Below are 14,552 nucleotides of genomic sequence, written 5' to 3' on the forward strand. Positions count from 1 at the left end.
ACGCACTCTTGCACTCTAGCACCCTCACACCCACTTGTCTCTTCCCTCCTTTCCCACCTGTGCCTCTGCCTCTCCTTCACCCTCCTCATCACTCTCCCTTTCTCTCTCTTTCTCTCTCTCTGTGCCTCTGCAAAGTGTTCCTCCCATTCTCATCTGTCTCTCCCCCGCCAGTGCGTGCGCATGGAAAGGGGATCCCGGCCGGAAAGAAAAACAGCGCCACTCCACTCGGTGCTTTGCTTCTTTGGGCAAAGCCATCGAATCCCCCCTCCTTTCATTGGCCGTCATGCATGTGCAAATTAACACATTGGGGACTTTGGATCAGAAGCCCACTTGGACTCCATGGCCTTCTGGTCGTGCCGCCACTCACTCTCCCAGTCACCCCGTTCGACCAACCTACCATTGTCCCTCCAAAGAGCCAAGCGGCCAGGGGTAGCGACGGTTCAGGCTTGGCCGATGACCAGCAAAAGCCACACCCCCTCCACCCCTCCTGCAAGCGCAGGGCCCTGATTAAGGTACGAGGTCGTATTGATTCGCCCAGCTCATGGGGCGTGCACCATCGACACAACCCCGTCAACCCATCCCATCCCATCCCATGGACCGGGAGCCATGGCGCGCCTCTGGCCTGGCCTGGTCTGGCTTGGGTGGTCACTGGTGCTGGCGGAGAGCTGCTGGTTCTGCCTAGCTGGCCCTGCTGGGCGTTGCTGTGCCTCACCTCATCTCGTCGAGTGAGAGAGAGGGACTAATAAAACCATCTCCCCCCGTGTGTGTCTCTGCTCCTTCACCTCATCCTCACCTCCACCACCTCAGCTTCTCCACGAGCCCTTCGTCTTACTTTTTTCTTAGCTTACTTGCCTGTCTCTCGTTAATCGGCATATCCTTTTTAGATATTTCCACACTGTCGCTCACCCCTCAAGCCACTCGCAAGCATCCAGCTCCCGCACCCGGCCTACATTTTCCCATCCCAACTCAGCCTCTGATACATATCTCGTCGACCTACCCGACCACTTTTTTCCCAAACCAACCTTTGTTTCCTCCTTATTCGACGTAATACACAACCCACCGCCGGCAAAAATGTTCTCCAAGATCTTCTCCGCCGCTACCGTGGCTCTTGCCGCCTCTACCATGGTCTCTGCCCAGACCTTCACCTCCTGCGATCCTACCAAGAAGGGTATGCTGCGCCCCCGCTGACTGCTGCTCCTGCTTTTACTTCTTGTCTTCTTGTTGCGTGCTTTCGCTTTTCGCACGACATAGCCTTGCTGACCGAACCCCCAGACTGCCCCGCCGACCCTGCTCTGGGCAAGTCGGTCTCCGTCGACTTCACCAAGGGCAACGATGAGTCCGTCTTCCGCAAGCTTGACGGTACCTCGGTCAAGTACGAGAGCGGTGGCGCCCTCTTCGCCATCAACAAGGAGACCGACGCCCCCACCATGGCCTCCAACAAGTACATCTTCTTCGGCAAGATCGACGTCGTCCTCAAGGCCGCCCCCGGCCAGGGTGTCGTGACCTCCGTCGTCCTGCAGTCCGACGACCTCGACGAGATCGACTGGGAGTGGGTTGGCGGCGACACCCAGAAGGTCCAGACCAACTACTTCGGCAAGGGTGACACCAGCACCTACGACCGTGGTGCCTACCACGACGTCAGCAACCCCCTGAGCGAGTACCACACCTACACCATCGACTGGACCCAGGAGTCCGTCAAGTGGCTCATCGACGGCGCCCTCGTCCGCGAGCTCAAGTACGCCGACGCCAAGGGCGGCGCCATGTTCCCCCAGACCCCCATGGAGGTCAAGATCGGCACCTGGGTCGCCGGCCGCAAGGACGCCGCCAAGGGCACCGTCGAGTGGGCCGGTGGCTACACCGACTTCACCAAGGCCCCCTTCAACGCCTACTACAAGAGCATCTCCATCACCGACTACATGGGCAACAAGGGCGCCAAGGTCGCCAAGCAGTACGTCTACGGCGACCGCTCCGGCAGCTGGGAGTCCATCATCATCAAGACCGAGGGCGGCGACGACGACACCACCTCCTCCGCCACCGCCAAGGCCACCTCCAAGACCGACTCCAAGACCACCCTGACCACCGCCACCGTCTCCGGCACCGCTTCCGCCGCCACTGCCTCCAGCGACGCCTCTGCCACCGAGGAGTCCTCCTCCACCGCCACCGGCACTGGCTCCACCGCCGCCTCCCAGACTGGCTCCTCCGGCACCAGCAGCTCCACCTCGGCGCCCACGACCGTCGCCGCCAACTCCGGCCTCATGAACAAGGCCAACCTTGCCCTGGGTGCCGCCGGCCTCTTCTTCTCCTTCCTGCTGTAAGCAGTTTGCACCGGAAGCCCTGATGAACGACCGTACACGCGCATAAAGACAATCCAACAACAAAAAATCATTCCGCCGATGGAGAGCGGATTGTACAATTCTTAACCCTTTCAACCACGATCCTTATCACGACTGAAATACGCGGGCCGCCCTTCGTCGGGAGGGGGACCCTCGAGCCGAGCAGTCGGGGCCAATATTGACTTAATCTGGTACTTTTAATGATCACGCTCTCCGCGGGACTCTCTCTCCTCCTTGGATCCTCTCGAGGGTTCCAAGGACGGGGGAGAGGCTTATTTTTCCCCCGCCACGGCCTTGCGAATACCGAGGTGTGTTTTTTGTTCACGCAGATGGAAGAGGAAGTAGACAGAGGGGACGGGCGAACAATGGAGGAAACCATGTCAGCATGAGAAAACATTGCATTTCGGACCGGAGGAGAGGGATGTTTAGAAAGTTTGGTGTGCTTGTGGGAAAGACGGTGACTATGATACCTTGAAGAGAGAAGAGGACGCTTCCGTGCGATTTTCGCCGAGGTGATCCTCTGATGAGTTGAATAAATTTACTTTTACAAAACTTTTGCACAGTTCTGTTTTGTCTGCTATCTCCCCCGTTCTTCTTTAACTCTTTCCCATCCTTTCCCTATGCTCAACTCGAATCACTTGATTTGGGACATCGACCTCACATCGCGACATTCGGCCGTCCGTCCCGCGTCACAACGTCCCCGACGGCCCTCGCCTCTGCGAGAGACGGGGGGAATTGGGCCCTGCCCGCCGCAATTTGGCCGAGCGTTTGACGTTAAGGAGCGCCGAAGGGGGGTTGAACCTGGCCCAATCGGGAGAGGGGGGCCGGTCCCCACGCGCGCTCCCGCGCTCTACCTTATTCGGACCTAATTTCCACCCTCGGCACTCCTCGCAGGACGAAAAAGCACGCACGGCAGCCTGGGAAGAGAGAAAGCCTCACTCTTCCCTTTTTTCCCCACAACGCCGCCCATGCGAGAGAATCCATCGCGTCCGTCTGCTGTTGGCGTGCTTTTCTTTTTTATTCGGTTATTTTATCCTTCATTTCGTTTGTTCGGTTCGCCTCCGTTCTATTGGGCCGTGAAAGTACCGTGCAGGAACACATAACAACCCTTAGCGAGCGCGCTCCCATCCCCCCTCTTCCCCCTTTGGTTGCTGGTCTTCTGGTCTTGAAGGTAATTAAACTCGCCTGAGCCAAGATCGTCCGTCGCCCCTCCCCTTAAAGCCGCGATGTCTTCTCCTCGCCCCTGCGGTGTGCCTCCCTGCGGGCATGGTTCTGATTTGCAAATGACAAACCAAAACAAGAACATGGCCTAAACGAAACGACGGTGTGCGTGTTTTGGCTTGGCTCTCTCGCCTGGCCTGGCCTTGTGCGCGGAACTGGTCACTTGCATGCTCTATGGCGTCCTCGCCTGGACAATGCATACGTACATACGTGCATACATACATACACACTATCCTCACTCTGTTAAGATTGGAGATCCGCCTCTCACGATCGTGATTGGCATCGGGAAGAAAAGTCAAGTCTCGGTCTAGACAGGACACGCCCCCCTCCCCCCCTGGTGTTGGTGGCGGAACCTGTGCCGTATCTGCCGCCCCGATGTGCAATGTCCCAAAGTCCCTTTCCTGCCGGCAAGCAACGTGCCGGCGACATTTCCGACGGCTTAAGAGTGATTTGCTCCGGGGCCCTTGCGCCACGTTTTATTAATTGACCGGGGGAAGGGGTGTGGTCTGTCTACCGGGCCGGGCTAGTGGACGGTCGGTGGAGCGGAGGTAGGATGGAAGGATTCAGACCGCGGCCAATGTCCAGCCAGACGGTGGGAGAGGGGCGCGCGGCCGCCTGGGAGGGGGAGGGGAGGAGAGCGAGACGACGTTGCAATATGTCGGCCGGAGGAGTTCAGGATGCGGCGCAGTGGGGAATGGAGGATGGCCCGGGAGGCGGGGAGAGTGGCATTCCTCGCCACATTCCGGCCGGTGAGCCCAGAACTTACGGGGAGCCGGGAGGGTGATGTGTCCCCGCTTTGTCCCGTCTTCATGTCCCGATGGCTCGGCAGCCGGAACGAGAAAAATGGGTGCCGGTCGGTGCGGGGCACCCGGCTGCCGGTGCCGATGCACGTCTCGTATGCAGGTACGGTGCATGATGATGTCGACTAGGGCGATCTTCGCCCTCGGTGGCAAACATGCACACACACACAAAAAAAAAACCCGTCGCGAGCAGGTCCGCGGCGCCGATCGCCTGGGCCGGGCTGGGGACCTGGCAGCTGTCATCGGGGTGCGCCAGGGAACCAAGCAAGGCCGGCGCAGGTGTCATGACTAGCCGTCGCGGCGCCGGTCCCCTCGCGATGGGTCGGGTGATGACATATGAGAGGGAGCCGGGTTCCTCGAGCTCTCACCTTGCAAAGTCCTCTCTATCAAGGACGCCCGTCTGCCAACAGATGATCACAAAGAAAAGGGGGGAAATAAAGCAGGATAAAACAAAACAAAAAACAAAACAAAAAAACCGCCGCATATCACTCGGTATGTCACATCCGCCCACATTCGACTCCGCTCTGTCGCGGGAATTGAGAAATGGCTTCGGCATCCCCCATCGGTAACCCCGCGGTGATTGAAGGCTCTGTCGGGCCCGAGAACGGACGAGCCGTGAGCTCCGTGGCCCCCGCCGCCAGACTCGGCTTTACGAGGCGTCGCTAGGAGGGAAAAGAGGGAGACGAAGGAAAGAAGGTTCGGCATCCTCCCGGTGGGACGATGCGGGATCTGGTGATCGGGTGTTTAGGGAGAGGAGGAGGGGATGCCGGGTCCCTCTTGCATCGTCGTCTGCTAATTAATCATCCGATGTCTCCCAACCCTGATCGGGCCCGGCGACTGGACTGACTGGGAGGATAATGAGATCCCGGGCAGGACGGACGGGCCATGCAAGCAGATAGGGCGGCAATAGCGGAACGCGGAATTACGGATGCGGTCAAGGGAAGAAAAAAAAGACACGTCGTAGCATTCTGCTGCATGAAATCGGGATGAGGCGTCCCCACCCATGTTTTGAGTGCCCTTTTTTCCTTCTTCCCTATTCGTTTTCGGGAGTCTCGACGAGATAAGCCCGGGGCCCGTGGCAGCAGTAACGTCAGTCCAAGCTTCGGTTGCATTCTGGACCACGGGAGGGCGGGGAGAGGGAGAGAGGGGTCACGACACGTCGGTGAGGAACATCGTCTCCCCCGGCCTCACCGAGGGACTTTACTTTGCCCATCGTGCCAACGGCCGACCTACGACAACAAACTGGACGCCGGGGCCCCTAAGCTGGATCTTCAGCGGCGGCGGAAAGCTGGGCGAGACAGAGACCAGAGCTGGAATGGCCGATGGCAGGGCGGGTCCGCGGTGACGTGCCTGATGGGCCCCTGCACGGCAGAGTTTTGGCGGCGCGGTTCCCACAAAAAAGCACGTTTCTAGAAGCTTGACGGAACACTTCGAGGCCGCCCACGCCGGGCAACGCCACGGCACAGAGCCCGCCCCGTTGACGTAGTGCTGGCGACGGGCCGCGGGAGATAAGGGGAGGTATCCAATGCCTGGCCACTGGGGCAGATACACGGAGAGGGAGAGACAGAGAGGAAGAGGCAGGGAGGCAGGGGAATATCGAGTTGTGGACGCCGAGGTTCACCCGTCCCCGTCTCGAACTGACGCATGGGAGGAGGGGGATGGGTTTCTGGGATAGAGAGGAGGCACACAGAGAAGCGACAAGAGAAAAAAAAGCTTTGCAGCCCGGTTAGTCGGTCAGTCCCCTTGTTGTCTCAAGAACCAGGGTGAAATCTCCATAGTTTTCGCCCCTCAGTTGCGGTGTGAAGGCGCACAGCGGCCCAAGTGCCGAGCAACACTGGAGCCGATGACATCAAAACACCACGACTGCTCGGGAACCGCGGCCAAGAGGACCCTGGAGCGGAATGTCATCGGCGTTGATGTAGCTTGTGTCATGGCTACGCCTGCATGTCGATGTGCAGTGTATGGCATCTCCCTCGGTACGACATAGTGTAGAAACAGACAATAAATCAAATAAATAAAAATCTGAAAAAAATGTGAGAAAAATCCCTAGGCCCGTCTGAAAGAACAAAGTCGCGAGGAGGGGAACAAAGGGCCAGCCAGCCCCTCTCTCTCTCTCTCCTCCCGTCCACGCCTAACCCAAACAACCTCCTGCGTAGTGTGTGCGTAGTGCACGATTTCTAAGCCAGATTTCCAGACGTTATCCACAGGGGCCGCCCCTCCATCTCGCGCGCCCCCCCGGCGAATCATGACGACGCACCCTCACCTTCTTTGACCTTCTCCTGGAAAAGTTCCGCCCCCCCCGTCCGGACGTCGACCACGGCCTTTGACCTGCGTCGGTCAACGTGCGGCCTTCAACTCTGCTCTGCTCTGCCCCCCCTGCTCCGTCTAGTGTATCGATCTCGAACCGCGGCATCGAGCCGCACTTAGGCCCATCTGGTTTCCGACCCATTCCCAGTCCGTTCCCGCTGTTCGGCCCCACCCACGTTGCAGTTTTTTTCCTCTCTCTCTCTTCCTTACGCGGATTCTTCGTGCTGCTGGAATCGCGGTTCCTTGGACGACGGCGTTAATTTCACCTTTTCGCCGATGAGTTTAGGACTTAACGTGGTTTGTATGATGGAGTCGAAAGGTTTAAAAGAGGGTGGCGCTCCCGCCCTCGCCGTGATGTATTGTTGGAAGGCATAGACAAGCTCCCTGTTCTCTTATATCTTATATCAGAACAAGTTTACACTTTTTTCTTCTCCTAGTTTTAAAAACCACTTATTTGATACCCCCCGAAACATACACACACACACAATGGCTGCCACCGATTACAAGTTCGAGGGCTGGGTCGGCCTCGACGAGAAGGCCTCCGAGGGCAACATGGTCTGGCAGGAGTTCGAGCCCAAGGCCTGGGAGGAGACGGACATCGACATCCAGATCACCCACTCCGGTGTCTGCGGCTCCGACATCCACGTCCTGCGCTCCGGCTGGGGCCCCGCCCCCTACCCCATCTGCGTCGGCCACGAGATCGTGGGTGTCGCCGTCCGCGTCGGCTCCAAGGCCGAGGGCGACATCAAGGTCGGTGACCGCGTCGGTGTCGGCGCCCAGTCCGACTCCTGCCTCGGCCGCAAGGGCGCCTGCGAGCCCTGCGAGACCAAGAACGAGCAGTACTGCCCGACCTCGGTCCACACCTACGGCGGCTTCCACTACAACGGCGGCAAGGCCATGGGCGGCTACTCCAAGTACCACCGCTGCCCGTCGCACTTCGTCGTCAAGATCCCCGACGGCCTCGAGTCGGCCTACGCCGCCCCCATGCTGTGCGGCGGTGTCACCGTCTTCTCGCCCCTCAAGAACCACGGCTGCGGCCCCGGCAAGACCGTCGCCGTCAGCGGTGTCGGCGGCCTCGGCCACATGGCCATCATGCTCGCCAAGGCCATGGGCGCCGACAAGGTCGTCGGCATCTCCCGCAAGGGCGACAAGCGCGACGAGGTCCTCAAGATGGGCGCCGACGACTACATCGCGACCGGCGAGGAGGGCGACTGGGCCAAGAAGTACGCCAACGCCTTCGACATTGTCATCTCCACCGTCTCCTCCGCCAAGGTCCCCATGCAGGACTTCCTCAACCTCATCAAGCTCGACGGCTCGCTCGTCCAGGTCGGCATCCCCGACGACGGCGCCTACACCATCTCCCCCGTCCCCATGGTCATGCGCCGCGTCAAGTTCACCGGCTCCCTGATCGGCTCCCCCCACGAGATCCGCGAGATGTGGGAGCTCGCCGCCGAGAAGGGCGTCAAGCCCTGGATCCAGGTCCGCCCCATGAGCGAGGCCAACCAGGCCGTCGTCGACCTCGAGGAGGGCAAGGCCCGTTACCGCTACGTCCTCGAGAACTAAGCTGGAGGGTCGCGGTTTCTCCGGCGTGATATCATTTGGGGGTGAAAGGGGGGGAGGGGGCTTAGTTGAACCGGCCTGTCCAGTGCGGGCGGGGACCAACCTCCCCCTTCTCCAGCGCACCCCTCGGTGTTGTATATAGACGAGGTTGATGACATTACTTGGGTGCATAGAAAGGGCATAGCGAATTGGTTACACTTATAGACTTAGAGAGATGGAGAAGAATCCCAACTCACGGAGCCACTCGCTCCAGTTTCATGACAAGACTCGGTCCGGATTTCCATGGCAGTGAACGCGAACAACCGCAGAACTAGTGATGTGAAGGTGTGTGCATGCGAATGCGGCCAGGCAGCTGAGACTGCCACAAGAAGCAAATTGACGTTCAGTTTGCGACGGTTTTGAGCATTCCCAGGTGTAAGTTGGTTGGTCGTGTGTGGTCGCGGTGTGATGTCACGCCGGCTCGGTGTAAGACTCACCTCAGACCTGGGCGATGTGGGGAACATGTCTCCGGGTTGGGCCCCCACTTTCAACCTCCCTTCACCTTCCTTCACCTCATCTCACTTACACACCCCACCAGCGCCAGGCACATCTTCACTTGCGACGAAGACGCACCGCTCCATATATCCATTCGTCTGGATTCTCTCGCTAGGCACCGGGTCTTAGGCTGCATCGGCAGTTTAGTAAGCCTAAACCCAATCCTTCAACCGGCTGCCTGCAACGCCTCGTCTCCGCTCTTGGCGCCTTATGGCGAACGCCTGCCTGCCAGGTCGCATCTAGAGAATCGCATATAAATACTGAGAGGGGGCCTCGGCAATGAGAATCAACACCATAAGCCTCAGACTCGGTAGATACAGACCGTTCAGCAGCGCCGTCCGTCGCCCCGTAGAACCATTCGGTGCGTTGCGCCCTCTTGCGATGAACAAACGCCAGTCCAAGTACTGACACCGTCCGTCAGCCCCCCGCCGCCCGATATCCTCCGCCGCCGCCATGGCCCCCCACAATGACATCGAAGCCTTCCACGAGGCTCTGCGCTCCAGCAAGCGCATCCTCGCCCTCTGCGGCGCCGGCCTCTCCGCCTCCTCCGGCCTCCCGACCTTCCGCGGCGCCGGCGGCTTCTGGCGCAACCACGACGCCACGTCGCTGGCGACCATGGAGGCCTTCCGCGACGACCCGGGCCTCGTGTGGCTCTTCTACGCCTACCGCCGGCACATGGCCCTCGCCGCGAAGCCGAACCCCGCGCACTACGCCCTCGCCGCGCTGGCGGACAAGAACCCCGATTTTCTGTGCCTGACGCAGAACGTGGACGGTAAGTCCCTCGGGATTTATGCCTCGCATCTTCCTCGTGTACCAGGCATGCTTGGATAAAAGAGACGCGGGGAGGATTCATCCATGACCGGCCGGGCTAACGCAGATAGACCTCTCGCCGCGGGCGGGACACAAGATGGAGCAGCTCCGCCGGCTCCACGGCAGCCTCTTTGACGTCAAGTGCGCGGACCCCAAGTGCGGCTACGTCGAGCGCGAGAACACGCTGGACCCGCTGTGCCCGGCGCTGGCCGCCGCGTCCGAGGACGTCGCGGACCCGGGCCAGACGCTGCCGCTGCTCGACCCGTCGCGGCGGCTCCCCCGCATCGACCCGGCGGACCTGCCGCACTGCCCGTCGTGCAAGCGGGGCCTGCTGCGGCCGGGCGTCGTGTGGTTCGGCGAGGCGCTCGACGACGCCATGTTGAGCGGCGTGGACGCCTGGATCGCCGAGGGCAAGGTCGACCTCATGATCGTCGTCGGCACGTCGGCCCAGGTGTGGCCGGCGGCGGGCTACATCCTCGAGGCGCACAAGGCCGGCGCGCGCATCTGCACCGTCAACCCCGAGGCCGAGGACCGGGGCCAGATGTCCAAGGTCAAGCGCGGCGACTTCGCCTTCGGCAGGGACGCCGCCGAGGTGCTGCCGCTGCTGCTGGAGCCGGTGATTGGGGAGATCAAGTTCAAGGCGGACGGGCGGCCGTACAACGAGGGACGGAAGACGGGGTAGGCGGAGGGCGGGCGGAACGAGGGCGGGCGGTTGGTCGGATGGTATAGGCTGCTACTTTCTAGCGTTCTGGCGTCTTCTTCCAGCAGCCATTTTCATGTGTGGTGTTCCTTCTTGAAGGAGCACCGAATAGTGCAATAGGTTCATCGGCCACAATCGTTCTAAAGGTGGTGGCAATACTGTTGGTGACAAAATTCCTGTTTCCGTGCCTACCTCTTGGCTGCTCTGTAACCCAGCAACATATATCTGCCCGAGTCCCTTGCCCTCAAAATTGTCATGAACCTTCTACCGCCCAAATATCGTAGTACTGGGTGGCATGTCGAGAAGCGGCCAGAGTTGACTCCATGACCTTTCTGTAGTCGCAGTCCGTTTCAGTCGGGCCGACTTGGTGGACGCTTCTCACGTTGATTTTCTGCTGAATGAGGCCCGGCCATTTGTCATATAAGTTTAGCAAAAGCAGGGGCAGCTCTGAAGCAACTCTCACGCACGACCCCAGGCGCACCGCGGCCATCTCAAGATCCAATGGAAGTGACATACGCCATTCAGGGATTCTCATCGGGTTCTCTCCTCACACAAGGCCGCGGCTGTTTCTCTCGGTTAATCAAGTCTGCCCGCACTTGTTACAGGCCCGGAGGAAACCCGCCAATGGCGTCCGGGAAATCCAGACACGCTCGCCGGCACCCTCCACGACGGCCACGGCCACACGATGAGTCCGCAGGAGCCGTTCCGAGCACGTTCGACGCCGGATACGTTTGGTTGGACAAACGCCCTCAGTCGCAGCCAGTAGCCGCAATGAAGAATAAAATGATAGGCAACAGTAAAGGCCGGCGGTCTCGCTCACTCGCCCACACTCCGAGACTCGCGAGCACGCCAGCCGCCCTCCCGCGCCGCATACTCACAAAATCTCGCCTCCTGCTGCTTCTATGCGAAAACGTGCCATCATCGAACCTACTCCCAGTCCCCATTGGTCTCGGAATCTGGCTCGCGGGAAGGCCGCCTGTAACACACACGCGTGCGTCACATGATCTTCCATCGCACTTACCCCTCAGCCCGTCTCAACCTCCGAGATCAACTCCGACTTTTTTTGCAAACTCACCTCTCGCATTCGTCTCTCATATATCTCACACCTCCCTCACTCACATCTCGCACATCTCACACACACTCACACAAACACATCTCCCTCCCTCACCGGAAAGACAGCCAGCCGCAGACACAGACACAGACCCAAACCGCCCGCGACACGGCGCGGCAACAATGTTCGCCGTGTCCCCCCCGACCCCGGCCGAGGCCCCCGACATCGCCCGGATACACCTGTCGTCCATGTCGTCCAACCCCCTCCTCCCGCTCCAGTTCCCGACGCCCGCATCGCTCGACGACCTCCGCGACCACCTCGCCGCCGACGCCCGCCGCCACCTCGCCGCCTCGCCGCCCCGGATCCTGGCCGCCCGGGCGGTCGGGGCCGACGACAGCACCGGCGGGGTCGCATCGTTTGCGAAATGGGACATTGTCCGTCCTCGTCCTCGCCCGCGTCCTCCCCCGCAGCAGGAGCAGCAGCTGCCGCGCCACCACCACCACCACCACCACCACCACACCCTCGGCTCGCAGCGCTTAGGACCGGGACACGCAGCGGAGGGGGAGGTGGAGGGGGAGTGGGAGGAGGGGCGGCGGCGGCGGGTGGGAGCAGAAGGGGAGCAGCATCGACGCGCGCATCGACAGCCGCATGAGCAGGGAGCGGAGGCGGCGGAAGAAGGAGAAGCGGAAGGGGCGATGCACGACCGCATCGACAACGACGAAGAGGGAGACGAGGACGGGCAAGAGCAAGAGCAAGAAGAGGAGGAGTGGCCCGACTCGGCCAACAAGGCCTACCTCACCGCCTACGAGTCGGCGGCATCAGCAGCGCGCAGCGAGGCCATGGGCTCGCGGCCTTTTCTCCGTGAGTGGGAATCTTCATCACATCCATCCATCCCCCATCCCTCTCATTTGTATGACTGTGCTTTTTTTTCCCTTTCTTCTTATTCTATTCCTTTCTGTTTTGATTTGTTTCACTTATTATTCATCCCCCGTCTCATGGGGTCTGCTCTGCGCACTCCCTCCGGCCCCCTCCCCTCGACGGGCAGACCGGGCAGACGGCCAGACAACACACCACACTTGTCGATCCCCAGGCGCCGCTCCTCCTCCTCGATCCATAACCGTACATATATCCCACCAACCCGTCGCCTCTCCCTCCCCATCCCGGTATTTCCCATTACGTGAAATTTTCGGGAATACTCGCGCCAGTCGAGGCCCTCGTTCCCTCCCTCCACTTTTGCCTATATTTGTACGGGATCCATGTATCCATTCCGCCTGCCCTGCCTTGCCTGTCAACCACCGCCCATCCCCGAAATAACCGGTGCCGTCCTTGCCTGTCGTGGCCCGCCAGAAACCCGCAATTTGGCGTCGGCTCCGAGGTCGGTGTTTGCCTGTTGGCGTGTGGGCCCGCACGCAGGCGACTCACCTCCCCTCCATAACCAATCCCAGAAACCCGGCCGTTTTACTCCCCCCTCCCTCCCCTTCTAGATTGCCGCAAATGTCGAATCATGGGCATCTCCGCGGGGACCACTGTTTTTTTCTTCACTCTCGCTTTACCTTTTCCTTATTTGGTCTTACTTTTTTCCCCTTCCAATTTCACGTTACATGATGTTTCTGCCCCACCCCAGACGCCCAGAGGGCGCGCTAATGTTGAATCCCGAAATCTGACAACCCTCGCGGGGTCCCCCCCGCCGGACCGGGTCAGCATGGCGGCCGGGGATGCCCGGGTGAGGCTTTACAGATTTAACGTTCCTGTGCACCGACGCTCGGTTCCGGGGCCGCGGCGCTGGCGCGGCCCTGATGCGCGCCGTCGCCGAGGCGGCTAGGGCCGACGGGCTGCCCGTGTTTCTCGAGAGCACGACCGACGCCGTGTCCTTCTATGAAAAGTTGGGGTTCGCGAGGGTTGGGGGCTTCCGGATGACTATCCCGGTCGGGCACGGCCCGGATCTGGGGGAGGGCATATACGAGGAGGTGTGCATGCTTCTCGAGTAGAGGCGGGCTGGGTGAGAGGGTACCCGGCCGAGTTTGTGTGCCTCTCAAGGCGCCGAGGAGCTGCGTGTTGTAGGCGCATGGTCTGGGGAGAAGATAGAAAATCGAACCGTCAGGCTCCGGGGGATGCTAGAGCTGCGTTGTTCTTGGAAGCGGATTCGCCGAGTGGATGTTGTAGTCATAACAGGGTCGAGGCAGGAGTCGCGCGAGCCGACATACGCGATGCCCGTGTTCTTTACTGCCAGCGGGACGGCTCCTGGATGGCTCCTGCACAGCATCAAAGGAGAGCGGCGCAACGAGCCTTACCGCACCCTCCCAGGTGACTTGTTCTCTTGACGGGCTAGTTTGGCCTGCTTGGCATCCTCAACACCCTTCCGCAGTCCCTCTGTCCAGATGCTCTCATACATCGATCACCGCGGCCGGTGAGTCTCATGATGTGCAATGATCAGCAGGCATGCCGTCAAGGCTACGTGATATCCGCCCGTGCGGACGAGTTTCTGCAAGTAATGGGAACCCAGAAAAGTAAAATCCTGATCGTGGCTCCTCCACCTACCTCTCCGCCTTCTCATCCCCGACGGCTGCTGCTTGCTCGAATGCTGGCGAGACCGAGTAAGGGTCGGTCAAGCACGCCCAGGCGGTCCTCGACACGCATTAGGATTCGATGACTAATCGCATCTCCTAAGATCAACAGCTATGCATGTTGTCTCGAACGTCTGCTGCCCAACGGTTTGGTTCGGCATTAGTGCCCTTTCCGACACAGAGCGGTGAAAATGCACCAAGTTACCGCCGTTGCCTTGACAAAGTACGCTTGTGGAAACGCCAATGACTTTGGGAAGGGGGGCGTGGAAGGGTCTTGGGCCGGTCTGCCCAACGCCTTTGCATCTAATATGCAGGAAATTCAAAGGACCGCCTGCACTGCAACTGCACCTCGCAGCTTCGTTTTGGCCCGAGGACACTCGTCCTAACGTCAAGCGGCGGACATACAAACCCCCGAGCTCCTGGCAACGCGGTTCGTCGCCTCAGAATTAAACGTGCAGTAAACGATTGGGGTAGGACAGCAAGGCACGCGACACATGGAACACAGTCACGAATAAACGTCAAAATGCGGCGCCATGTATGCAGGCGTACCAAACCATTGCAGGGACGCGGCGCCGGCACTCTCGTCTGGCTGCCTCGGAACGACAAGCCAAAAGTTCGGGCACATCTTCACCGGGGCGGGAGCTGCCGCTTGTGAGAAAAGGGCAGTTGGTG

At 60.1% G+C, this 14,552-nt stretch overlaps 4 protein-coding genes across 4 annotated transcripts; all 4 read left to right on the forward strand.

Annotated features, from left to right (window-relative positions):
* Window positions 1–1,071: 1,071 nt before the first annotated feature.
* Window positions 1,072–2,315, forward strand: EsH8_X_000213 (glycoside hydrolase family 16 protein; the record flags this gene model as incomplete). Its single annotated transcript, XM_083274301.1, has 2 exons — window positions 1,072–1,168; window positions 1,273–2,315. 2 exons carry the CDS (start codon window positions 1,072–1,074, stop codon window positions 2,313–2,315), a joined length of 1,140 nt encoding a protein of 379 aa, XP_083119693.1.
* A 4,832-nt stretch (window positions 2,316–7,147) lies between these two features.
* EsH8_X_000214 (NAD(P)-dependent alcohol dehydrogenase) lies at window positions 7,148–8,224 on the forward strand (the record flags this gene model as incomplete). Its single annotated transcript, XM_083274302.1, has 1 exon — window positions 7,148–8,224. One exon carries the CDS (start codon window positions 7,148–7,150, stop codon window positions 8,222–8,224), a length of 1,077 nt encoding a protein of 358 aa, XP_083119694.1.
* An 810-nt stretch (window positions 8,225–9,034) lies between these two features.
* Window positions 9,035–10,247, forward strand: EsH8_X_000215 (DHS-like NAD/FAD-binding domain-containing protein; the record flags this gene model as incomplete). The annotated part of the gene is made up of 3 exons (XM_083274303.1): window positions 9,035–9,116; window positions 9,177–9,527; window positions 9,637–10,247. 3 exons carry the CDS (start codon window positions 9,035–9,037, stop codon window positions 10,245–10,247), a joined length of 1,044 nt encoding a protein of 347 aa, XP_083119695.1.
* Window positions 10,248–11,498: 1,251 nt separating this feature from the next.
* On the forward strand, window positions 11,499–13,304 carry EsH8_X_000216 (uncharacterized protein; the record flags this gene model as incomplete). The annotated part of the gene is made up of 2 exons (XM_083274304.1): window positions 11,499–12,177; window positions 13,054–13,304. The coding sequence occupies 2 exons, from the start codon at window positions 11,499–11,501 to the stop codon at window positions 13,302–13,304; spliced, it is 930 nt and encodes a 309-aa protein (XP_083119696.1).
* Between the last annotated feature and the right edge of the window lie 1,248 nt (window positions 13,305–14,552).

The sequence above is a fragment of the Colletotrichum jinshuiense genome, chromosome 10, assembly GCF_051148585.1.
Source record: "Colletotrichum jinshuiense chromosome 10, complete sequence".
NCBI lineage: Eukaryota > Fungi > Ascomycota > Sordariomycetes > Glomerellales > Glomerellaceae > Colletotrichum > Colletotrichum jinshuiense.